We start from the raw sequence: 25,198 nt of genomic DNA, 5'->3' as shown, positions 1-25,198 counted from the left end.
AATCCGCAACTGTATCGCCGGGGTTGAGTAAACCTGGACACTGCTGTTGTCATTTGCGGCAGCAGGGCGCTTCTTTTACCTTCCCTCTGCCAGGCAATAGACAGGCTTTTTCTCTTAGGGGTGGGCAGCACCGGTCGGCACCCTGTCATGCCGCAGACGGGCAGCTGCAGGACTTTTGCCGGGGATGCATTTTTTTGTGCTGGGAGTCCGTCGTGCAGGCAATAGGTGCAGCGGTGCCTTTTCCGAAGGCTACTCTTCCCCCATGAACAACATCGAAGTTGCTGCCAGCTTCCACGTGGAGTCAGACCCACTCATCGCCGTCGTAGTGTTGGGGACCCTAGGCCCTTATGCTACTAAATAAGGTGACTCAGAGACAATACTTGGGTTCCTATAACTGGCCTTATATTAGCAGGGTCAACTGAGTGGTGACACCTGTGATGCATGGGTGTAGGGGTGGGTGTAGAAGCCAGCCCTCAGCGTGGCTGGTGGAAACACAAGAACGTGTCCAGCAGGACACTACAGGGCTCATAAATATTCCCCTGCATTTGTTTGATGACTAAATCAAACTGATTTCCCGAATAGTGAAAGTCAGAGTATACTTATAGGTAAATTAGTCGAAAAGAATTAACTATGCAGTCACACATTTGTTACAGCAGTGGAAATTTCATTTTCCGCTGCATAACAGATGTGTTTTTTTCCAATGGATAGGTCAGTAGAGTCATCTTGAGTTTACATTTATATTCTTTCTAAGCAAAATGAGATCTTTAGCTTTAGGAAGGTTAATAAATGACGACATGATCTTAATATACAAAATACAGTGGGGCATATTTATAGTCCCCTAGCGCCACCTTGCGCCACATTAATGTCATTAATTTTGGCGTTAATGTGGCCCAACGAGGCCGAAATCCCCACGCCGTATTTACAGAGTGGCGCAAAGCATGGATTGCGCCACTCTATAACCCTTTGTGCTACGTTATGCCTGCGCCAGGCATAATGTATGCAAAGGGGGCGTTCCCCCGTTAGTGGAGCCAGAAAAAGGGCGCAAGGAAATCTGAGATTCCGTTGCGCCATTTTTTACAGCACTTTTAATGCCTTTTTAGAATGGGCCCCTATGTACTCTGCAGGAGTACCACCAATATTTTGTCGCTACTCCTGCAGAGTGCATCAATATTGTCATGAAAAATGACAAAATTGCCTCCTACCCTGCGCCATGGTGTGCCGTATTTTAAATACGGTGCACACATGTTGGGGGTAGAGAGGGGTGCTGGGGGCGCAGGGAAAATGGGGCTGCACTCGGTGCAGCCCCACTTTCCATAAATCTGACCCAGTATATCATAATTGTCAGTAATGGAGGGTATTTTTGAGAAATCCCCCGGGAGATATATTTTGCTAACTATAGATCACAAATGTGTATATAAAAAAACCAAGCCAGGGTGGCTGTCGCCGTTAAGCTCTAGACGAACGCAAAAGTGTTATGAAAAGGGAATACACTGTGCTGATGAACATTTAACAGATACGAATTCAAAAACCAAATGAATTTTGACATATCTTTCTAGGTGAGTTCTTCCTTGCCGTTATAGTTAATAGTCACTGCTAGAATTGCCTTTCCTTAGAATTCGAGATTACCTGAACAATAATGATTAAGAACTTAGGCCCTAATTTATAGTTTTTGATGCAAAACTGCGCTCATGCCATTTTGCGTCAAAAAGTATAGCGCCGGCTTGCGCCATTCCAGGATACCAGCCGGGCGCCATATAAATGAAATGACGCAATCCGGCGCAAAGGGTGGGCTAGCGTCCAAAAAATTGAGGTTAGCCGGATGGGGGTGGCGGTATGGGAGAAGTGGGTTTTGCCCAAAGAAATAACGTTAGGCTGGTCACAGTCAATAAAAATGACTCTAACCTGCCTAGCGTAATTTTTTTACGCAAAACCTACCATATCACATGACTCCTGTCTTATTAAAGACAGGAGTCATGCCCACCACCCCAATGGCCAGCACAGGGGACAAGGGTCCCCTGGGCATGGCCACTGCACCCAGTGCCATGTAGGGGGGCCCATTTCAGGGCCCCCAATGGTACTTTAAAAAAATAACAAAATACTTACCTCTACTTACCTATATGTAACTGGGATGGAGTCCCCCATCCTGTGGTGTACCTCTGCAGAGGGTGGGGGTGTTCCTGGGGACTGGGGAGGGCACATGTAGGCTCTTTCCATGGTGTTCCACCATGAAAATGGGCCCACAGGTCCCCTAACGCCTGCGTTGACCCAGGCACTAAATAATGGCGCTATTATTTAGGCCTGCTTCCCTCCTGTGCACCATTTATGCACGAGGGATAAATAAGGCACTAGGGCCTTAGAGTAATTTTTTGGGAGGGAACGCCTACCTTGCATCTCATTGACGCAAGGTAGGTTCACTCATCCAAAAAATGAGTTTAACTCCAATATTTTGGCTCTAGACATGTCTAGCGCCAAAATATAAATATGGAGTTAAGTTTGCACTGAATTAGCATCAAAACATTGACGCTAATTCAGCGCAAACAGAGTATAAATATGCCCCTTAGAGTACTTCTTGGAAGACATCGTGGAAGAGTGAATGCCATTCTACTCTACATTTATGAAATCTGTACCGACTGATATTAGGAGGCTAACTCTGTTTGGTACCACAGTATACATTGATTATGTTGACAAATGTGAAGGAGAAAACTGACTCGGATACATAGTTTTTTTTTTTTTACCATATCAGTCATATTGCTATAATACGTGTTAGTTAGATATGTGATATACTTGACTGATTACATTTTAAGTGTGTTTAATGCTTGGAGTACAATATTTGTGTAGAATATTTGTGTCATGTCAGTATGTTTTACTTGGATAGTGATTGTATGTTCTGTATATATTCTATTAACAGCCTTGAGGAAGCGGTTTCCATATAGTTTTAATAATCCGCTTTCTTACCTGTGTCTTATCTTTAATGGCTCTGAGCCTTCATGCAACACTAAACGATTGATTTCTGTACATCAGGTAATGAAAGCTAACAGTGATATTTTCACTACAAGAGGCCATCACTTTACGTAGAATGGCACTTACATACATCGCCTCCATAACTAAGACATTGTTGGCATTCCCAATGGCTCCATAGTAGAAGCCAGCAAGGGTCGCAAAGGGGACTACTCTGTCTAGGTCTCATCTTCAATACCATCTTGTTAACAGAAATTTAAAACAATAAAACATGATGCAGACAGACAAGTCCTAAATATTCTTGCATGCCAATAAAGAGAAAACACAACGAATACGAATGGAAAATTTTATTGGGTAATACCATACACTGAAAACACAGTTACTGACAAATCTTCCAGCAAACATATACAGTGCAAGGTATTCTGAGACACAGAAGAAATATATAGGCTTTAGAACAAAAAACACATTTTTAGTAGGTAATATAGAGCTTTATAAGACACAGTAAATTGTTTGATACAACAAAAAGATTCAGAACCTAACACGATACATTACATGTTACTAACAGTGGCACCAACAAATAGGTATACAAATGTTTTTTCCACGCAAATATGTTAGGTACAGTATTTCTCTATGAAAGAGTTCAATGTTCCTCATCTAGTTGTTGTTCAAGACCCACCATGATGCTGAAAAATAGAATAATACCGATACACTTTAGAAAACAACTTTTCAATTTATTTCACTTAGAATATTAGTTCAGAATAAAAACAAATACAACTGGGCTATCTGAAATTGTCCCACAAAAAACAAGACACACTCTTTTCAATTGATCGTATGGCAGATTGTTTTCTAGCATTTGTTAGATCTGTCATCATTAGAATAGATTCCTCCAAACTTTTGGCCTGCTTACCTCCATTTTTGTGCTGAAATGAATTGTTGTTGGGCTTAGGACTCTATGCATGGTACCACTGATAACCAGTTCTCAAGTGTGTGTGCTCACTGCACTAAACATGGTGTGCTTTACCCCTGGTTAGCATATTTAATGTACTTATTAATCTCTTGTACAGTTGAATACCATATACCCATGGTCTGTAAACTAAATGCTACTAGGGGGCCTGCCACATTTATTGTGCCACCACTTAAGTAACACACTAAAAATGTTCCAGTCCTGCCACTGTAGCCTGAATGCAGTTCTAAACCCCCAATTCAACTTGGCAATATAAACCCCTTGCCTTGCCTTTGACTCCCATTTTTTTTTGCATACAAGTTACCATTTGAGTCCTGAACCCCCAGTAGTTGTCCTACCAGCCCTGGACCCTTAGTTGTGGTGCTAAAGGTACCCAGATGGCCAAATCCCAAATCTTAAGACTTATAAAGGTTTTAGCCAAAAACTGCTCTGAGAACCAGGAGGAGACCGGGACCAACCTGCTCGCCTATCTGCCCGAGGTGCATCGCTGGTCAGATTGACTTTGTGGCTTCTTCCATTACGTTGTTCTTGGCAGCAGCAAATCCTTTTCAGTGCTGCTTTGCCAAAGTAATTTCTGGTTTCATGCAACTGTCTTTGGCTACAGCCCTATGCCTCATCCTACTGGAGATTTTTGGCTTCCATAAAAATGACTAAGTAGAATGTACAAATCCTCACTGTGACGTCAACCCAAGATCCCCAATGACTAAGCTCTCTCCTTGGACACCTTCTGCAGCCTTGCCCACCATAACCTTACCCTCTAAGACATTTTTTGTCAAAAGTTCTTCCAAGTCTGAAGGTAACTGCTGATAAGGTCCTATTCACTTCTTGTATCTGAACTGCGCTCCATCGTGGTTGTCCATATTTTTCAACTTTGTCCCGGCCTTGCATGACTAGATGTCCACGGTTGGTGCTTTGATGTTTTAGGTGCTTGTGTTAACTAAAAACTTTAAAAATTAATAACTCTGGTTCTACTGATTGGATTTTTGTCTTGGTGTTGAATAATTTATTAAAATTACTTTCAGTTTTTCTGAATTTGTGTTTTGATTATTCTTGTGTTGTTTTTTAATTTTATTGCTGTTTGTGTGCTGCACAAATAATTTACATATTGCCAGTAAGATAAGCCTGACAGCTTTATGTGCCAAGCTAGCGAGGGTTAAGCACAGATTAATTTTGTGACTTTTTGTGGTTGACCCTGCAAGCAATTGTGAGTGGTGCTTGACCTGAGCTCACACCCCAGTCAACCAACAACCCAATTTTTCACATTAGTAGCAGCAGTGGGACCAGGACTTGTGTTTGTATAGTACCATACAGTGATCAGTGTTACACAAAAATCCCAGATAAATAATTTTACAATAGAGTGGCCTCTTTTTAAATTCTTCCTTAGCTTTCCATTGGCAGTTTTCTCCATTTTCTAAATGTAAGTGCCCCTATCCTTTTTTCTTTCTCACTGTGGAATTGGAGCTGTGCAACTTTGACAATCTCCGCAGGGCTGGGCAGCTGAAACTCTGCAAACAGAGGAGACTAAAAGCAGACAAGAGGGCTACCAAACTGGACATCCAGGTAGCTCTCAGAGCCTTTGAGGCGGTGCAAAGTGGCAGTCCGACTTAGGAGAGGGAGATGGTGATGTCATCGAGGAAGGGAGAGCACAGACAGAGGATGATGAGAAAGAGGACCCAGTCCAGCGTCCTGAGGATAGCCCCATACAACCCCAGCAGATGACCAGGATGCCCAAGATGGGGCAGGAAGCAGTGTGTCTGCAAGAGGTCTGACCTTAGAGTAGTTAGAGGAGAGGAGGCTCTAGCTGCAGCTAGCCAAACTAAAACTGGAATCTGAGGAGAGGTTGGCAAGTGAGAGACTGGCCAATAAACTCAGTTTGAAGGAGCCTGACATAAGAGCAAAGCAAATGAAATTCAGCAATATTTATGGTAGCATACCAGCAGTGTCCACTGGAGAGGTGATGGTCACATACCCAAGGACCTGGTGCCCAGCTGTGTAGTGGGAAATGATATTGATAAATTGTTCTCAGAATATGCCATAGCTCTGAGGGTACGCAAGATCCCAGAGGAGTACTGGGGGTTTGCTTGTGGAGGTACATGCCCACAGAGAGGAGGGACACTCCTTACACTTGATTTAGAAGATGAGACCAAATATGCCCCTGAAGGCCATTCTTCTTTCCAAGTTTTGTCTGATCCCTGAGAAATACTGTCATAGCCTCAGGGACAGCCACAAACTCCCAAACAAGTACTGGGTGAACTTCTTGGACTATTCCAGCAAGGCACTGAAGGGCTGGGTGAGGGGCAACAAAGTTGGTGGTTTTGTTGAACTGTACAGCCTATGTCAGAGGGAGCACATGCTGAATGGCTGTTTTATAGAGCTGCACCAACACCAGGTAGACAGCAAGCTGACTGAGCCCAGGAATCTTGCAGAGGCGGCGGACTTCTGGATCAGCACCAGGGTGTCCAAGGTGCCTTCTCAGTTAGGGATCCCATCAGAAGAAAGAGGGGAGAAATAAAAACAAGAATGAGTTCTCTCAAGGCTCCTAAAACAGTCCTCGGGGGAAAGGGTCACAATCCCAATTTGCCCACCTGAAAATTGGGTTCTTTTATAAGAACACAGGCAGGTTTGTCACCACGTGCTAAGAGTGTTATCAGCATGGGCACAATAAGTGTGATCCCAAGTGTTCCAAGAGGGCACAGCCCCCAGTGGTGGTCAAATCACTGGGTTAGCTAGCATAGTGCTTGGGGAGCAGATAGCCCCAGTTAGTGTGGAAAAGATATTTGAGGTTACCCTAGTGATCCTGGTTGAAAAGGAGATGGTGCCCAAAGCCCACATGCCTTCTAATACTTAAATTGCAGGCAATGGGTCACCATCAATGGGCAAAGAATAGATGCCCTAAGGGACACAGGAGCAGGAGTGACTACTGTTGGGTGTCATTTGGTGTCCTCAAAGCAGGGGACATCCAATACATTCTACCAGGTTGTAGTAGCAGACTCCTTTTGAATGGGTGGGGGTATCAAATGTTTTCTGAAAGAGGCTGTGAGCCCTGCCATGCCGGTGGACTGTCTGTTATGAAATGACCTGGAGAACACCACCTGGAAGGAAGTGGAGCTCAGATCACACCTGAAAATGCTGGGGTTGCCTGAGTGGGGATATGTGACCACCAGGTCCATGGCTGCCAAGGAGGGGAGTCAGGGAGGTCAGAGCGTGAAAGAATAGTCCAGACAGCTGCCAAGAAAAAGAATGGGAAGGGACATGGGAAACCAGTTCCTGAATGTTCCATGGTATAGGTGGATGAGGGAGCCAGAGGAGGCCGTCCCAGAGCCTACCGGAGAGGACATTGTCTCTCTTGGTGAACTGCCTGACCTTGGTGGATGTTGAGCAGAAGGGGGACCCCCCATGGAGGAGTCCCATAAGGCACATATGGAGTGCCTAACCCTGGAGGCAATGAGGCGGCAAGCTGAAGCCCAGACAGCTCGTGATACCTCTGATGATCGCCTCATATATTGGGAGACCAACCTCCTGTATAATGAGCTTAAGGCTTATTTGCATGGGACAACACATATTTGTAGTCCCCTGCTGCTACAGGGCTTCCTACTGGGGTTGGCTCATGAAATACCTCGGGCAGGACACCTGGAGCAGGACAAGACCTTTTTCAGGATTGCCTCCCATTTCTATTGGCCCGATATGTGTGTATCTCCTCAGGTACATTCTGCAGGACTTGCCTAACCTGCTAAGCCAGTGGGAAGCCAGGAATAAAGCTGAAAGCTCCCCTGAATCCCTTACTGGCTGCTGGCATCCCTTTTCTTCAACGTTGTTGGACCTTTGGACCCCAAGACAGCCTTAGGCAACACATTTATCCTGGTCTTGATGGACCATGCTACAAGGTGCCCAGAAGGCACCCCTCTGAGGACTGTAACTGCACCTGCAGTAGCCAGGACCTTGATGAGGGTTTTCACCTGGGATGCGTCCCCCAAAGAAGTGATGTCTGACAAGGGCACCAACTTCATGTCTGCATACATGAAGTCAGTGTGGAAGGAGGGTGGGGTAACCTAAATGGTCTCCCTACTAAACAACCCACAAACAAATGGGCTTATTGAAAGATTTAACAAGACCCTAAAAGACATGATTATTTGTCTGCCTGAGCCCATGAGGTGGAAGTGGTATGCTCTCTTTCCATGTCTGCTCTTTTCTTACAGGGAGGGGTCAGAGAAGGGGGTTGGATTCTGCCCCTTTGAACCTATGTATGGTCACCCTGTTAGGGGACCTCTCAGTTTGATCAAGAAGAGGTGGGATCAAGCTCCCAAGAATCCCCACCCCCCAAGGATGGATTTAGCTACAGGCTAGGTCCTAGGAACTAGATCCCATGTTCTGGAAGAACTTCTGAGAACTTGGAGGCTAGCAGTGATACAACCATATGGCTACCCCGGTGGAATTTCAGCCTGGTCAGAAAGTATGGGTAATAGAGACTGTGGAGCCCAGGGCCCTCCAAGACTGCTGGACTGGGCTGTATGAGGTAGTTGAGAGGAAGGGGGACACAACCTACCTGGTGGATCTCGAGACCTCAGACACCCCTGAAGGGTCCTCCATATCAGCCACCTCAAGCCACACTAGGAGCGGTACTAGGTAACCATGCTGCTAGTCACAGATGGTGGGGAGGAGGAAGAAAGTAATCCTCTCCCTCACCTACTGTCATCAAAAGAGAAAGATGGATCAGTGGATGGTGTCTCCTTCCCCTACACAGACCCCAGCGCAGCAGAGGGACTGTCACCAGTTTGCCTCTCTATTTTCCCTCACTCCTGGGCTTATACATTTGTATACACATGATATTGACAATAGAGACAGCCCCCTGTCAAAAAATAAATATAGAAGCTGTCTGACAAAGTCAGGGCCAGCATCAAAGAGAAGGTCTTTAAGAGGTGCTGATACCAAAACCTGACCTACTGGGCGACACCCCAAAACTCTGGTTCTGCGAGGACCACCAGGGGCTCAACCTAGTTACTAAGACTGATGCTTATCCCGTCCCAAGAGCTGATGGCATAATTGACAAATTAGGGGCTGCCTAGTGTTGAGTATGTTTGATTTAACTTTAGGGCACTGGCAGACCACCGTAACTGAACGGACTAAAGAGGTCAGCCTTTTCCACACCAGAGGGTAAGATGCAGCCCTTTCAGGACAAAATAGCAACTATTCTGGCTTGGAAGCCCCCAAAAACTCAGACTGAGGTGAGGGCCTTCCTGGGCCTCACAGGATATTAAAGGTGTTTTTTTATAAGGTATGGCACCATTGTTGCACACTTGGCTTAGCTGACTTCCAAGAAGCAGCCCAAGAAGGTGACCTGTATGGAGGCTTGCCAGAAATCTTTTCACTCCCTCAAAAAGACCATGCGCATCACCCCTGCGCTCAAGGCCCCTGACCTTTCTAAGGAATTCACAGACCAAACAGATCTCTAGCAGCATGGCATAGGAGCAGTTCTATCAAAACTCAATGAAGAGGGCCTAGGCCAACCTGTAGCATTCATCTCTAGAAGGTTACTTCCCAGGGAACAGAGGTGGAGTGGTATTGAAAGATAAGCTTTTACTGTGATCTGGGCACTAAAGAAGCTGAGACCATACTTGTTTTGGACTCACTTCCAGAATCAGACACACCACAGGTCCCTCAGTGGCTAATGCAAATAAGGGATGAGAATCCAAAATTGTTGAGGTGGTCCCTCTCACTACAGGGAATGGGTTTTATGGTAGAACACCAGCCTGGGTCAGACCACTCCAATGCTGATGGCCTATTCCGGTTCCTCCCCTTTAGTGATGAGAACTTCCAGAAGGTTTGGTTGTTCTCATCACTTTCTGCTATGGGGGACACTTGTTAGACCTATCTGCCTTAGGGTGGTTGATGGACTTTTTCCCCTTTGCAGGGTCATCAGGATTGAGGTAGCACTATTATGAGTACTACTTCACTTACTCAAAAATGTCTTTGAAAATTGTTCTGAAGTGTTTACCTCTTGAGTGGTAACAAAAAGAGTAAAGCACATTATTTTCACTAATTGTATAGTAATGTTCTCCAAATATTCCATTATAGGTGTTTTCGGAGCAACTGGCAAAGACATTTATGAGTACTAAAAGTAGGACTGTCAAATTTGAAAACTTGCATACATGGGTCCTATTGAGCCTGCTTTACCACTGGTTAGTATGTAGACAAGGGCGATCTATATATGTTATAAAGGTATTAAGTTGAGTAAACCATTGTTGAGGTTCTCAAAAAATATTACATGCATATTAAGCCTTTGACATACCAGGAAGATACTCTGGCTGTCAAACAAACAAGAGGACACAATCATATAGAGTCGGAAACTCAGTCTCCATAGCTGCTGCCTACTCATCCAATACCTGTCTGAGCAGGGAGAAATCCCTGGTGCTCCAGTCACACCTTTAGCAGTGGGATCAAAGATTTGGCATGTTGAACTCAACTTTCATGACCACCACCCTTGATGGAAATGAGAGATTATGAAAAACATTCTCTCAGGCTCTTCAACTTTCCTGACACTTCCTGTGTTCCTTCTTCCCAACATAGAGCTAGCCTCTAAAACCACATGCATTGTGATTCATAGAAGATGCCTGGGGCAGTGACCATCAATCTGACAGAGTGAACCTACAGCTGATCATTGAGAAATTGAACTCAGTGAACAACAGGTCAAGGTTTCTGGTAAAACTTGTGTCAGAGATGCAGACGGGTAGAGAATGAAATTTTAGATTTCTTCCTACCTTCCACCAATTCCTGTGTTCATAGTGCACTGTAATCTTGTTTGCTGCTCTCTCCATCCTCTAAACCAGTTTATACTATTGAATAGCTGTTTCCTTCAACTTGGACAAACAACAGAGTAAATGCTGAGCAATTGTTGCTCTTGTATAGTTTTCTACTTCCTGTTTTATGATATGGCCTCTTGTATTGGCATAGTATTATGATTGCCCCAAGAATGCAACTAAGTCACTCATGTTATTTAGTCTTTTGCACCATCACAGATAATGCTAATCATCCTCCTTAGCTAGGGCTCTGGTCCTGATAATCTCTCAGGGCAGACTAAACCAACAGTATTTAGCATAATTATCAGAACCTGTTCTGATGGTGATGTTATGCCTCTTGTCATTCCTCTTTCTTGCCTGCTATATGCCCCCAAATTCTGGTGCCCACTCAAGCCACCATGGGATCTTCCTTGCAGTGCTGGAGTATAGCTCCTGTCCTGGGCAGCAGTAGTTATTGCTGGGTACTAAGGATAGTCTCCCACTCTTGATTGATTCTCCCATTTCCTTTCCTCTCACATTCAGGTCCCACACTCTGGAATATACAAACTTCAATATGGAAAATGTGGGTCACCGGAGAAGACAGATTTCTGGAAGTTTTACAAAAGTGGAAAACCAATATTGGTCCCAATGCTCTATGTTTCCTTTATGAGGCTAAAATGACATGCTGACTTGGGCTATATCCAACAAGACTATAATTTCTCTTATTATGAAGGCTGGGGAAAATGTTCTAGGCTGTTGGAGGTACAGCCCCATTGCATGGATCAATGTGGACATAATATTCTAGCCACTATGTTACAAAGGTGATTCCTTCTCTTGGGCACAACTGGTATTGGTTTTAGGGATCAGCTGCATATCATCTGCATATGAGATGTCCTTGATGCTGATTGCATCAACAATGGGTGCCAAAGGAGCCATATAGATGTTGAGTGAAGTTGGGCTTAACGAGGAGCCCTGCAATACCCCAACATTTAAAGGCTTACTTCCGAAGGAAAAGGGAGCAATCCTACTGTTTGCATTCTATCCTCCATAAAAGACTGGCTCCAGCACAACACTGTTCTGCTAATTTCTTCCAGCATTTACAGTAGCTTGGAATGGGAGACCATAACAAACACTGCCAAAAGGCCTAGTAAATGTATGGGTGGCATTCTTACTTTGCCTAAGAGCACATTTGATTGAATTCTGACACTTTCAAAAGGACAGTCTCGGTGCTGTGTCAGAATCTAAAACCAGACTGTTAGCGGTGTAAAAGACCACATTTTTTAAATAGTCAGGAAGATGTGAATTAATAAGTAAACATTTTGTATGCTGCAGGCACAAGTGATATTGGCTCACATTCCTAGCCTGGCTATTGTATAATTAGGAATATAATGCTAAGAAAATAGAAAAACCTCAACCAATTAGGTGTTCTCCTGTTTTTTTTTAATCATGACAATACCAGTTAAATGTTTCAGGATGTGTTTCCTCAAGTACCTAAAGACAACTCCATCCAGCTTGGCTTTTACATTGTTTCTTGCTTCAGAAGAAGCATGATTACCTACTGTTCTGGGTAAGTAGAAGTTGAAAGTGTTGTAAAGTTTTCCTTTGCTACCTTGAACTTTGCAATCTAAGCTGGTATTTATGCAGCCTCTGCTGTATGGCTTCTTCTAAAATATTTCCAGTCTCTCTTCAAGAGTGTCCAGAAAGGCGATTATCCTACTGCTTTGATGGGTTCCATGGATGCACTAATGTTTATATAAGAAGCCTCATTTCATTTAGTGTGATCCCCTACTGCTTCTGGTGCTACTTTGGCTGTAAGATGTTACTTGTGGCTGAAACTTTGGAAATTAGAGAGAGGACAAATTAGTGCTTTTAACTGTTTGCCATTTTCTGGTCCCAAGTTCTTTGGCTCTGAACTAAATGATCCATTCCAATAGACAGCAGAGGAAAACATACTATAACCAATCTGGATAGTATTAGCCCATTGAAATTATTTTTGCCTAGACTCACTCTCCAAGGGCAATCTTTATACTTTTTGACGCACAACTGCGCCAACGCAGTTGTGCGTCAGATATTTTACAGCCGGCTAACGCCATTCCAACGCACCATGCGGGTGCCTTATTTATGGAATGACGTTAGCCGGCGCTGCGGACTGGTCTGAGTAAAAAAAACTGACTCACACCAGGCAGCGCTGGCGTATGGGAAAATGGGGGTTGTGCATCAAAAAATGGTGCACGTCAGGTCTGAAGCAAAAATCAGGCCTCAAACCAGACTTGCGCCATTTGTTTTTGACGCACAACCCCCATTGACATGACTCCTGTCTTAGCAAAGACAGGAGTCATGCCTCCTTGGCCACTTCTGTCCCCTGGGCATGGTCATTGGGCATAGTGGCATTTAGGGGGGCCCAAATAGGGCCCCCCCATAACACTTAAAAAAATAATTAACAAATACTTACCTGAACTTACCTTTACTTCCCTGGGATGGGTCCCACCATCCATGGGTGTCCTCCAGGGGTGGGTGAGGGTAGCAGGGGGTGTCCCTGGGGGCAGGGGAGGGCACCTCTGGGCTCCTTCCGAGCCCACAGATCCCTTAACGCCTGCCCTGACCCTGGCGTTAAAAAACAGCGCACAACAGGCTGTGCGCTGTTTTTTAAGGACCACCCCCTTCTGTGCGTCAAAATGATGCTGGGGTGTAAACAAGGCGCACAGGCCTTAAAGTCATTTTTTGGAAGGGAACGCCTACCTTGCATATCATTAATGCAAGGCAGTTTCCTGCTTCCAAAAAATGACGCTCACTGTGGAATTTTGACATCCGCAGGGTCTGGCGCCAAATTTTAAATATGGGGCAAGGTTTGGGCTGAATGTGCGTCAAATGTTTTGACGCACATTCAGCGCAAACAGAGTATAAATATGCCCCCAAGTTTTATAAGCAGTTCTACATTTATTTAGTGGATGGACATCGGTGCCTACTAATAAAGTCTTATCTCTCCAGCCTGACCAGTAGCCTCCGAAAGCATGACCATACCATAGTCTGAAGTCCACTGGGCAAACATATTCAGCTGTTCTTCAACTTTTGAGTGGCATTAGTTCCAGGAAGTTGGATTTCTGATATCAGTTCCTTCTAACTCTTCTACCCATGGAGGCTGAACACAGACAGGCTCTCTTGAAGGGACCTATCTCCAGCTTTCCATGGTAGCTAAGGTGTTAGAAACATATATGAATGTCACCCTGTCTAAATATGTAGAACAGCACCGAGTGTTAGATCCAGCACAATTTGGTTTTAGGCTTAATCACAGTACAGAATCTGCCTTGGAGGTGGCTACTGACCCAGTGAGACGTGTTCTGGACAATGGAGGGAAGGCAGCTCTGATTCTAATAGATCTATTAGCGGCTTTTGATACCATTGATCGTGAGATTCTTATTACACGACTGAAAGAAATCAGAATAGGAGGACTTGCTTTACAACTGTTTCACTCTTTTCTTTCTCAGAGAGAACAACTTGTAGCAGTGGGAGTATTGAAATCAAAATCTTCTCTGAAATATTTCAACGAAAATCTCACCTGTTAAACTCCCAGTAGATCGCTAAGATCCTCCAGTGCCAGAATGATTAGGCAATGTACATTTAGGAGATCAAGCTAGGGAGGCAGAAGATATATGTTTTTGGTAGCCCAACTTTGGAACACCTTGCCCGTTCAGTTGAAAGTCAAGCTAATCTTCTGGGCTTCAGAAAACTGCTCAAAACCTTGCATATCTCCATTTTCAGTCAATGTGGTTTAAGGTTGGTTGGTTCATCTAGTTTTCTCCTTCAGTTTCTTTTCAGTCAGTGGCAGTTTTTTTTAGCGTCAAGATGCCTTCAGGCATTTGTGCGCTCTATAAATAATTATCATTATCATTTACATTTTTCCTATCCAAAGGGGCCATCACTGCTGTCACACAGAGTAAGTGCAATTCATGAGTAAACTCCCAGACTTTTCTCAGTCCATACCCTGGAGACGTTCCATTCGATCAATCACTTCAACACACCTGAGACGATCAAGAGGATCATGCTTCAGGTGGTGATTCCTCTAATATCCCCAGGGACCTTCTTAGTGACAATGGACCTTCTGGATGCATATGTTTATTCACCACAGCCAATGCGCCCTAAGATTTGCAATAAGATCCAACCATGACTAGATTTATGTTCTGTGTTTTAGATTATCTTTAGCATCCACAGTCTTTACAAAGGTGTTAGCGCCTGTTGTTCCTTCGCTCCAGTTGAAAATGCTTCAAATCTTTATGTATTTAAATGACTGACTAATTTCTACTCCTTTTTTCTAAGATATGGGCCAACATGTATGTGGTCAAATGAAACATATTCAGAACATACTTATGGACTGTGTTCTTAACATAAGGAAGAGGGATATGCCACCAGACACTGTCCAGAATCTCTTGTCATCTAGAGCTGTTCTGGTTAGAGATGGGGCTAAAAATCCAGTGATACATGACAGCCATAACTGTGGTGGTTCCTTGGGCTTGCTATAACTTGCTGCACCTTCTATCTTATTAGACTTCAAAGTCTGTGGATCATGAGGCACTAACTGGTGATTGGTTAGAGCATATCCTCAAAAGGGGGTTCCTCTAGTACTTCTGATTCTAATGGCACTAACAATATATGATAGACACTGTGTGTGGAGAACCATCTCAGAGGTTCTACTACTACAGCGTGTGTGGCCAGTTACAATATATTGTCATTCCTCAAAATGGAGGGACTTTATATTCATCTTCCAGGGCTTACTAGTGTTTTGCTTATGCAGGGTCATCCCCAATCATTTTGCCTCCTATTTTTTCTGACCTGTTGCTGTTGGCTTTTGAACTCTGAGCACTTTACCACTGCTAACCAGTGCTAAAGTGCATATGCTCTCTGTGTAAATTGTATGTAATTGGTTTATCCATGATTGGCATATTTGATTTACTAGTAAGTCTCTAGTAAAGTGCACTAGAGGTGCCAGGGCCTGTAAATCAAATGCTACTAGTGGGCCTGCAGCACTGGTTGTGCCACCCACATAAGTAGCTCAGTAATCATGTCTCAGACCTGCCACTGCTGTGTTTGTGTGTGCAGTTTAAACTGTAAATTCGACTTGGAAAGTGTACCCACTTGGCAGGCTTAAACCTTCCCTTTTCTTACATGTAAGGAACCCCTAAGGTAGGCCCTAGGTAGCCCCAAGGACAGGGTGCAATGTATGGTTAAGGTAGGACATACAGTAATGTGTTTTATATCTCCTGACAATGAAATATTGCTAAATTCGTTTTTCACTGTTGCAAGTCCTGTCCCTCCCATAGGTTAACATGGGGGCTACCTTTAAATCTGATTAAAGTGTAGATTCCCTTTGGGAGCAGAGGGACATGTGGAGTTTGAGGTCTCTGAGCTCACAATTTAAAAATACATCTTTTAGTAAAGATGATTTTAAGATTGTGTGTTTGAAAATGCCACTTTTAGAAAGTGAGCATTTTCTTGCTTATACCATTTCTGTGACTCTGCCTGTTTGTGGATTCCCTGTCTGGGTCAGTTTGACAGTTGGGCTGGTTGCACCTCACACTAGACAGTGACACAAGGGGAGCTGGGGTGTAGTCTGCATTTCCTGATGAGCCATCTGTGCTAGGAGGGAGGAGAGGAGTGGTCACTTACACCTGAAAGGGCTGTGCCTGTCCTCACACAATGCCGTCTCCGACCCCCTGGTGAGTGTCTAGGGCCTGGCGTGGGCAAGGCAGGATTTCACATTCAAAAGTGACTTCACTTTGAGGTAGGCCTACTTCAAAGGAGAAATTGGGTATAAGAAGGGCACCCAAAACCACAGACTTTAGATAACTTCTGGATATCAAGAGGAACCCCTGCCTGAAGACGAGCTGAAGAGCTGAGCAGAAGTGCTGCCCTGCCTGTGACTGTGCTTTGTGGAGCTATCCTGCAGTTGCTGCTTCTGCCAGAGTAAAAGGGAAAAGACTGGACTTTGTGTGCCTTCCATCTTGTGAAGAAATCTGCAAGGGCTTGATTTAGAGCTTGCCTCCTGTTGTTTGAAGTCTCAGGGACAGCAAAGACTTCTCTCTGCCAGCACCTGGAGTCTCTGGAGAGACCCCCGCTCTTACAAGTGGTGCCCTATCCAGTCCCTAGGCCCTTGAAAGGAAAGCTGGTGGAAATCCAAGGAAATCGACTTCGGACGACTTCTGACCAACGCCGCTGCTGAATCCGGTGACGCTGCCTGCAACCGACTCCGTGATCTTCGCAGGAACGCGACGATCTTCGCAGGCCCAATGCCGCTGCAGCCCCACTGAAGTCCGCGACTCAATGGAAGTCGCCGCACCACGTCGTGACCGGCGCCGCTCAAAGTGCGCAGATCCAATGTTTCGCACAGACGCCGCGATCCCCGACTTCGCGCATCGACTTGTTTTCACTCTTCACCAAAGATACTGTACTTGGGGGTCTACGCGACTCCGTGTCCGGTGCTGCTGGTGTCGGCTTGTTGGGAACGACTCCGTCACGACGCCGTGTTAACACCTCATCAAAGCATTTTGTGTTTCTAAGCGCTCTTTTTTAGTTTAATCATAACTTGACTTGTGTATGTCAGATTTTTGTCGTTTTGGTCTTGTTTTGTTTAGATAAATATTTCCTATTTTTCGTAACTGGTGTTGTGTCATTTTGTAGTGTTTTCATTAAGTTACTGTGTGTGTGTTGGTACAAATACTTTACACCTAGCACTCCGAAGTTAAGCCTACTGCTCTGCCAAGCTACCAAGGGGGTAAGCAGGGGTTAGCTGAGGGTGATTCTCTTTTACCCTGACTAGGGTGAGGGTCCTTACTTGAACAGGGGGTAACCTGACTGTCAACCAAAGACCCCATTTCTAACACTCCTCAGTTATTGAGCAAAGCTGCCCTAGTATACATCAACACCCAGGTTGCAAAGGTATACTTGAACCATCAGCGAGAGCAGGATAAACTGTGTTAACTGAATTGGCACAGGATCTCTGCTCTTTGTCAGAGACACATTGAGTGCTTTCTATTTTCTAGGATTGGATAATGACAATCACTTCAAGCTACAACTTAGTACATCTCTATTTAATGACTAAGGTTTTGCTTAATTTGTGCCTCAAGCCTGTTTACAGCACCAGGATGCCCAGTAGGGCCACGAGGCGCTCCATAAGTTTGATGTGATTGGAAGAATGCCTTAGCACACCAGCTTAACATAATTTTTCTCATGTCAGCAACTTCCATCATGTCCAAGAAGCATTCACTGGCTATAAAAGAGGTGGGGTCTTCTATGTTTGGACCTATCTAATCCTAAACAATGACCTTATACCTATATATTACATGGAGTTTGAATGTGCACAAGCATGGGTGGTGGCTGCCCTATTCTAACCAGGTCTTCGGGGGATTCCTTGTGCCTTCCCTCCCATACCCCACCTCCCAAGAGTGATGGAAATCATTAGGAGGGAAGCAGTGTGGGTGAGCTTGATGGCACCATTTTGGCCACATTGCCAATGGCAACCTGTTCTCCTTCATTGAGCGGTAGACTCCGGTGGCTTTAGTATTTCTGTTTTACTCTCTGAGGCATCATGTTCTTTTTCTACAATCTCTCAGCCTCCTCCATCTTCACCTCACCACCTTGAGATTGAAAGGGTGGGGTTAAACCACTGGGGGTAATCAGGACTCCCTCTACAGTCATCAGTTATGAAAAACATTTCTCTAAGTTTGAGTCCTGGTGTAAGAAGTATTGTCTTTCCACCCGATCTTGTGTCCCTTTTGGATAATGGTTTTCTTGAGGGACGAGCTTTAACCGGTTTGACTTCCTTTTCTTTGAGTGCTTAAATGGCGGTTAGTTGTTGTTTCAGAAATTAATGGCGTTCCGTGTTAGAACTTGTTCCTCTTATGGCCCATCTTTTCAGGACCTTCCATAAACTCAGGCCTGTACTTCATTTATCAATGAAGATCATATGATTTAGGATGGTCTAGATGTTTCCTGGTGTTGAATCAATAGAACGAGTGCATTAACACAGCTTACTGAAGTCCTCATGTTATTTATTTGGCACAGCAGGGCCTATATAGTGCCTTGTACACTGAAGCCTAACTAACAAGAATCAAGGATAGAATGATTTTCTATGGGGGTCTGGAATCATCTTTGGCTACATCTGTGGAAGTAAGTTTTGAAAAAAGTAAGAAACTGGACAAATATTAGTGTTAAAGTTTAAGCTATTTAACATACTGTCTGTTTAATTTCACAAACTTCCAGGAGTTGGCTGATGATCATGGGGATGGTCAGATGTAGATTCCAGTAGATTTTTTAGTAGCTCTGGCACAAGCTGTCCCTCATTGATGAGGCTTTATAAAGCCCAACGTGTCCAGAACGTCTTGTGTTCTCATTTAGATTGAACATTAACTAGACGTTTGCGCTGGAATATCCCTTTGATTTGTATGCGAAATTATATGATTAACTTTAATGTGATCGTCCGTTCTTATACATTTTACTAGATGTAAAGTGTAATTTACACATTTAAGAATACAATTTACCTAATCTCTGATTATCAGTAATATTGTCCAAGACAGAAACAGATACAATTTGGAAACATTTAAAAGTAAAACAGATTAGACAAATACGTACCAGGGACAAGCATGGTTGTTAATAATTCTGGAGTTTCTAGAAAGTCAACATTACTTCGTTGGAATGTCTTGCTGTAGTTAGTCTGAAGATGACTGTGGACAAAATATTAAGAGTTAATTTCTAAAAACTATGTAGGTAGACAAAACACTACTTTGCCACAATATGAAATATTGTTACTACTTCTCTTAAGCTTGAAGCCGAATGCATGAAAATTAAAAGTTCCAAATGTTGGATAATGGCACTCTGACTTACCTTTATTGCCCTTTTCAGTAACAAATCATTTTTTACTGATGGCTGGATTTCATCAAATAAATCACACAAATGTACACACGACATTTCCTGAAAAATAAGCTGATTGAACCAATTCCTATCCCTCCCGGGACGAGAGAGAAATGTTATATCATTAAGTTCTCATTCAAAAGCCATCCCGAGTAACACCACTGTTGGAAGTTGGTTGGCTAAAATACTGATTGCTGTAATCTTTCAAAATCAATGTGCACCCCTTTTACATTCAACAGTAGTCTTATCAGAACTATTTACATCTGGTGTACTATCGACTCCTGTAGCCCATCCCCACAGCGGCCCTCTTCTGATGCTTACAGCTTTAGCCCCGCTACTTTCAGACTTGTCTAACGCTCTACTTTGTGCAAATCACCAGGTCTCGGGCCGACGTATTTCATCAAGATTCTCCTTAAATTCAGGGACTAGCTTTGATTTAAAGTAACTTATTAAAGTGAAACCAGCAGCCATGTGTTGTTAGCAGTATCCAGATATACCCAAGCACAGGAGAATATTCCCAAATTTGGGGCGTATTCAGAAAAGCATTTTTGGGTACAGGAAATAGTACTACTGAAGTCTGGACTACACTTATACGGACTCTTACATATCTTTGTGAATGAGCCCTGAAACCCCAACTCTGTGTTACTGCAAAGAGGAGACAGTCCTTTCTATTTTACATAAATATATATGAATATTGCTTGGGTAATGCCACTGTATTCCTATTTTAGACTTTTTGGGCCCTCTTCACAAAGGCATGCAGGAGTTCGTAAAACAATACGACAGAATTACCAATTTACACACTGAAAAAAGCCTTTGTGAATAGGCCCCTTCATCTGGTTAGGAGTGCCTTTTGCTGCAATCCGAACACCTCAGTAGCTGAACCTTCTTTCCCCTCTTGGAGATGGATGTGTCAAGTGAAACCAGATCCCTTGAGTGTGGGATATTAACTCCCCTTTGAGTGGCCAAGTCTTCCGCTTATTAGGTCCAGCATAGCAGCGCGCAAGCACTGCTTTTCCAACAAATTGTTATCTATTTGGGCTTTTAACCACGTCCACGTCATGCCCATCACTATCGCTCGTTCATGGACTTGCCCTTCAAAAATCCTTTGTTATCATTGGTAAATGATGTACGTTTTTCCCTCCTTAGGGCAGTTTTGTTACCTCCTTCGATATTGACCCTGTTTCATGGCTAAATGCATGTTTGCCGATAGGTTTGACTGCAAGCAAACTTCTTTTTCCTTTTGTGTGTCTCCTTCATGCTCATGGTGTGGCACTTTGAATCGGTTTGCTTATGTGAAACTGTTTTACTTTTCATTTGCAATGTATGTGGCAAGAAAAGTCTGGGTAGGAGTTTACAACTCTAATAGCTCTAACTCGTGAAAATTTGAGACCCTCTGCATTGCAAATGCTTGTTTTTTTAGCCATGGAGCTCAGAGTCGCCTGTTATGCTACAGAAAGAGGCAGAGAGAAGAAGACCCCAAGGAAGTAACAACAGTAAAATGGATGGTAGGAATAAATGTTGCCTGAGGGAAACATCCAGATTTTGAATGTTGGGCGGTCGAGCTACTTTCAGCCTGCCATAAACACTTTTCAATGGGGAGTATTTTAGGTGCGGACAAGGCTCTTTACGCCCTCAAGCAACAGCTTTTACATATATCTGCCTATTGCAAATGCAATATTAGTATCATCTTTGCACAGAAAGAATCTGGTAGAAATGCATGGGTAATACGTTTAGACAAAGTAATAATCAAAACGAAGATACGATTTATAGGTTATTTGCATTTTGTACATCATTTGGTGTTTATAAAGCTTGTGTTGTTTATGTAGCAGTTACTGTAAGGTGCTGATTAATGACATTTTATACCCAACTGACCTTATTGTTAAAGTGTAATTTTTCAAATTACCATTAAAGTTTTTTTCATTTGTGGTACAATAATCCAAGTAACTTTGGCTTTTCTAGTACCTTGTGAGTGCTGCCACATTTGCTTCTTTCCAAACAAGACTGTTAGAAGCTGGTCTATTCTTCTCTGGCTGTCAGATTCCATATGGCATTGGAGATTTTGGATATGAGGATTGAGCCTAATTACTCCACATTCACTTAGCATTTTTGTATGTAACAATTTTGTTTTCTTGTTAATCTGTGATACATTGTCACAGGTGAGCTGGTTCATAGGGTAAGTGCTGTGATGGGTTGTGAGTTGTGGTCAGAAGTGTTTTGTGAAAATGTTAGCAAGGTTTTTTATTTGTCAGTGTTTTTTCCTTTTGATCAAGAACTTTGTAGAATTTATCATTGAATTTGTAGAGACGGTCATTCAATACCTCTACTGCTAAATTTCTGTGGAGGCTTGCTGTTCTTGTGAAGCAAGGAGCACCTTCTGCTATCCGAAGGGTGTTCTGTTGTTTTTGTGGAGATTTCAGATACTTATCCTAGCAGCTGGTGCACACCAGGCAAGCATATGTCATTTTGGACCAAATAATTGCATTGAATGTGCACACCTTGCTCCTTATAGGCATTGACTTAGTCCTCAGAAGCATGTACAACACAGCCAGTTTGGTTGATGCTTTCTGGTGAGTTGTCTTGATGTGCTTTCTCCAACTGAGTTTGGAGTGAAGTGTCACCCCTTGGAAGGAGCTGCTGTTTTCCCACTTTATCCCCTCTGCACTGAGGCAGATCTTTGAATGCTCTCTGGTCTTCTTTCTGGTGAATAATGTTGCTGTGCTTTTACTTTTGTTAAGATTTATCTTCCAGTCCCTATACAATCAAGAGATTCTGCCTAGGGATGGTCAAATGCTTTAGCTACAGAAAGACTACTCCAGTTGAATGTTGATGTGAAATCCACGGCTTATTATGCCCACCACTCAGAGAAGTTGATGAGTTGTTGAATATTCTTTCCAGGACCTAATCTGTTCTTTGGAGAGAAGGTTTTGGCTAGATAAAAAGTCACTGAGATAGGCAAGAGTGACTTTTTCAAAGAACTTTGATAAGCCAGATAGAAGACATATTGGACAGTGATCTCTTAAAGATTTTCCAGGCTTAGAAAATACAAAGACTTTTGCTACTTTCCAGGCTTTCGAGAAGTACTGGTGCTGGATACCTGTGTTGAAGATCTTGGCAAAGATTGTTGTATTTGGGGGCATCTTAACTGCCTGGTTGGTTATTCCATCTCTTCCTGGTGCCTTGCCATTTTCAAGTTTTTTTTTCAATACTAAGCACTTCATCTGTTGACCATTCCTCAATGCTCACAGCTTCTTTTTCGGGTGGGTGCTCCAACTGATGTTAGGTGACCTTTCATTCTACGTCTGCTGTCAAGTTACTGGCCTTATTAGGCTTGAATGATTCCTCTGATGTGTCAGCAAGGACCCCTGCCTGGTATCTTTTGAGGCATACTAGGTAAATCAAAGGGGATTTATAGCCTCATAAATCAAACGTCAGATATCGAGACAGCCTTTTCTAAAAGGACACTGTTATAACTAGAAGTAATTTCAAGCTATGCCAAACCAGGAGCTCTGGTGTAGGACCATGGGGCACGTGTTTTTCTTTTCAAATTAAAATTCTTCTGCTATGTTCTTTAATACCAGTGTAGATGTCAAACTTACAAGCTACCAGCAACTACTGATGAACAATGGAAGAATAGGCTTGGTCTATTTTTAAACAGAGACAAAATAAAACAGTGGTGCATTAAATTTCACCTATATGTATGTGTGTGCTTCCATGTGTAAATAGATGTAGATATATGTATATATAACAACATAAGTTTTTATATAGACAGACATACATATACATTTGTGAACATGCATTTTTAGTTTCTTTTTCTAACAATAATAAGGGAAGGGATACTTCAAGTAAGCAAAAAAGTTAAACAAAAAGATTGTGTTTCTTTTGCTTCGCGCTCCCAGCACAAACTGCTTTTTTATAAACTCAGGAACTATGGGATGCAGAACTAATTTATTTGTGCCTATACTTATATAAACAAAGATTTAACAGGTAAGTAAAGAGCCACGCAGCATTGTTACATGAATGTGTTAACTAATAAAGACAGTTCTACTATTGATGTCAAACATTTTTAAAACCTCCAATAGAAGTTGTAGTGGGGGAGTTTTAAGGGGCATGTCATATAAATCATAACTTTTGCTCACCACAGTTCTCAAAACATGAAGTTATAGAAAGTGCATGCTGTACAAGGTGTGCTCAGTTAAATTACACCATGATTTGCTCACATCATTGTTTCTTTACAAATTATGTTGAAAGGCAAAATTATATAACCAAAGGGTTACACAGAGTAATCTTGCATAAGAAGTGCTAAGGGCACCTTTAAAAAAAAGAAATAAATACAAACATTACATATTTAAGAAATTAACCCTTGGCCACTTGCATGTGCTACACTCTCATCGAAGGTAACACGAATAGGCAGGATCTGCATACAATGCATCTCTACTTTGTGATAAAGCAGTTCTGTTTCCACATTGAGTATCATCACAGCCATACTGTAATGCTTCACTCTTGCTTTGTATCCTTAACAATCCTCACATTGAACAGTTCAATTTTATCAAAGTGGTTAGTTGAATATCATGCATCAACAATACACAATTTAAAGACCACAAATTAAGAGTAATGTTCCCTTCTCTCAACACATCTTCAGTAAACTTCACTAGAGATCTGATTACCCAACAGCATCGTTAGAATCCATATCCACAAAGCCTTTTCACACTGCTTTCAACTAAAATTACACCATAATGCCCATCGTTATGCCTCATCAGAACAAAGTTGTCGTAATAAAAGGATGAAGAGTTAACAAAGTTACCCAGGCCACACACTCTTAAAAGGCCAATGTAGCCATCTCAGGAAAATATAATTAGAACTCTTTATAAAAAAAAAGGCATTACAAGCTGAGGTATACTCCATAACAGTGTCATGTACGAAGGCAACAGAACTATATGCCTGTAGGATAAAAGGATGACGTCTTTGGTGAAGCCACAATGCAAGATCTCATGAAACACAATACAATAGTAAGAGCACAAAAACTGGTCACCACTTGACTTCCAAATATGATCAGGTGTGGGTGAAACAACTCTATGATTCTACTTCCACTGAGGATCAATGTGGTTGAAAGGTCACCTAAAAGAGGTCATTGTGGCTCGACTTCCGAGGACCACTGAGTTTGTGTAAAAATGGTCAACGACTGAGCTTCATTATACAATCGAGTACATGTTGAAAGGACTACATCCATACCTCCAAACAAGGCCCAAATAAAGGAACTAATCACACAAAATGACTTCAAAAATCAGTCCACTCCTAACTTGACTTAGAAGACAAGATGTTAGAAATGGGGTTTCTGGTCAGCTAAGGTGTGCACCTAAGCCAGGTAGAACCCACCGTTCTAGTCAGGACAAGTAAGTTACACACCAAAGATAACCTGTGATCACCCTCTGGTAGCTTGGAACAGAGCAGGCAGGCTTATCATAAGAGGCAATGTGTAAGGCGTTTGCGCAAAACACTCACACAGCAGCACAATGAATAGACTCCACACAGGATTATGCAAATATATATATATATTATACTGTGCTTAAAATCAGACCAAAATTACATGAGTCATAAGTACTGT

The 25,198-nt window shown here is 42.9% G+C and overlaps 1 protein-coding gene across 2 annotated transcripts in view; it reads right to left on the bottom strand.

The window, feature by feature from the left end:
* Positions 1 to 3,291: 3,291 nt before the first annotated feature.
* Positions 3,292 to 25,198, bottom strand: part of NECAB1 (N-terminal EF-hand calcium binding protein 1) — a 1,270,485-nt gene continuing 1,248,578 nt past the window's right edge. The window contains exons 12-13 of one of the 2 annotated variants that reach the window (XM_069220455.1): positions 19,318 to 19,409; positions 3,292 to 3,641 (exon numbers count right to left, since the gene is read on the bottom strand). In XM_069220455.1, the coding sequence (XP_069076556.1) occupies positions 3,613 to 3,641; positions 19,318 to 19,409 (121 nt within the window). In that variant the 3' untranslated portion in view covers positions 3,292 to 3,612. The remainder of the gene's footprint in view (positions 3,642 to 19,317; positions 19,410 to 25,198) is intronic. The other variant, XM_069220456.1, reaches the window with a different exon arrangement.

The sequence above is a fragment of the Pleurodeles waltl genome, chromosome 2_2 (genome assembly GCF_031143425.1).
Source record: "Pleurodeles waltl isolate 20211129_DDA chromosome 2_2, aPleWal1.hap1.20221129, whole genome shotgun sequence".
NCBI lineage: Eukaryota > Metazoa > Chordata > Amphibia > Caudata > Salamandridae > Pleurodeles > Pleurodeles waltl.
Note: the sequence above shows the minus strand (reverse complement) of the source record. Positions and strands in the feature narration are given on the sequence as shown.